General features: G+C 60.3%; 1 protein-coding gene across 16 annotated transcripts in view; it reads right to left on the bottom strand.

The window, feature by feature from the left end:
• FOXP1 (forkhead box P1) overlaps nt 1–1,629 on the bottom strand; it is a 334,704-nt gene that overhangs the window by 77,047 nt on the left and 256,028 nt on the right. Inside the window, exon 1 of one of the 16 annotated variants that reach the window (XM_042823161.1) lies at nt 1,600–1,623. The exons of 14 other annotated variants lie outside the window; for them this stretch is intronic. Coding sequence is in view for 1 of the 2 variants with exons in the window: in XM_042823160.1 (XP_042679094.1) it covers nt 1,013–1,033 (21 nt within the window). In the remaining variant the exon portion in view is untranslated. Of the gene's footprint in view, nt 1–1,012; nt 1,052–1,599; nt 1,624–1,629 lie in introns of those variants that run through there. One more of the 16 variants, XM_042823160.1, reaches the window with a different exon arrangement.

Genomic DNA, 1,629 nt, shown 5'->3' with positions numbered 1-1,629 from the left:
CCCCCCCCCCCCCCCCCCCCCCCCCCCCCCCCCCCCCCCCCCCCCCGAGCAGAGAGCAATATGTCTGAATATGGCAGCAGATGTATTTTGACATTCTCACAGCTCTGCCGTGATGTCATCAAGTTTTCATATAATTAACCCCTGCCAGCAAGAGCACTGTCGCATGACATCTGCCCACTGGGAAGAGGAGGAAGGAGTCAGGGACAAAACACGAGTGCCTCCATCTCGCCCAGACGCCAACCCCAACCTGCAGAACCCACCAAGGCTGCAGAGCTCGCACCTTCCCCGCAGTGCCCCGCTCAGGGACCCCACATGCTGACCGCCTGCAACACCATCCCCGAAAGGGAAACTGCCACAACTTTACCTCGTTCCGGGGTATTTCTAGTCGCGTTATCTTAATATCTGCTCGCTTATCTCATGGTTTAGAAATGACAGGTGCTAGCGGTCTTTTGTTTGACAGGCCACTACACAAATAACTGTCTTGCCTGAAAGGGCTAATGCACTACTAATGAACAATAAATCAACTTTGATTATAAAGTGTCAGACCAATCAGTTTGCAGTTCAGCTCCGCCACGCTGCAGGCCGAGCAGCCCCTCGGCGCAGGCAGTGCGGGTGCCGGCCTGCAGCCCTGCCGATGGCAGCAGAGCTGGGAGCTGCACCCGCAGCTCGGCCCTCTGACAGCCGTGTTCCCATGGCTCGGGAGCGGGCTGCCTTCCGAGCTGAGAAATCACAATTAATACGAGGTGTTTCTTCGCCCGGCAGCGGCACATTTAATGCTAATTTCACACGAAAGCATGTGGCTTAGCCCCGATTTTCTAAAAAGAGGGAAGCAAACAGAACTGTTGCTAACTTGCCACAAAGAGATCCGCGCAGTTCAGCCCGTCCCACAGCTGTGCCAGGGCCGGGCACCGGCACGGAGCTCGCTGACCCCCGGGGCAAACCCCCCGCCTAAGGCACTTTTGATTAGAAATAAACTTCGGCAATTTATGGAGCTCTGCAACCCAACGCTCACCGCTAGCACAAATCCGACCATTTCGTTTTCGTAAACACATCTGAGTCACCGCGAGTGATTCACATTTCCTGCCACCGAACTCGTTGTTGTTCCAAGCCCGCGCCGCCCCGCGCCGGGGCCGGCCGGCTCCGAAGGAGTTAATTGCGGAGAGGAAGAGTGTGCGTGCACTTTGCTCCGAACTCACCACCCACTTCCTCGGGGCTGCCTCCTCCCCGCTCCGCACCGCTCAGCCCCGCCGCTGTCCGGCCGCTGCCCCAGCCGAGGAGGCGATGCGCGGGGCCGATCCCGGCGCTGCCGGAGCGCTCGGAGCGCTGCGAGCACTTCTTCAAAACTACGGCGCGCGCGGCGAGCTGCGCCAAAGCCAAATGTCGGAACAAAAGAGGCGAGGAAAAAATAATTTGGGAAAAAGAGGAAAGTAAAAACAAGAAAAGCAACGCGCCCCGCCCGCTCACTTCGCAAAGCTCTCCCCCCCCGCCCCCCAGCGGATCCCGCCGCAGCCCGAGCTCTCCCTCTCCTCCTCCCGCAGCTCCCGGCTCGGTGCGGACACGGCCGGGGCTCGCGCGCTCCCCGCGGGGCTCGGCACCCACCTGGGCTGCGGCGCCGGCGGCGGACGGGCC

This window comes from Centrocercus urophasianus, unplaced genomic scaffold, assembly GCF_019232065.1.
Source record: "Centrocercus urophasianus isolate 14NV4802_14NV808 unplaced genomic scaffold, USGS_Curo_1.0 seq_22, whole genome shotgun sequence".
Taxonomy (NCBI): Eukaryota; Metazoa; Chordata; class Aves; order Galliformes; family Phasianidae; genus Centrocercus; species Centrocercus urophasianus.
Note: the sequence above shows the minus strand (reverse complement) of the source record. Positions and strands in the feature narration are given on the sequence as shown.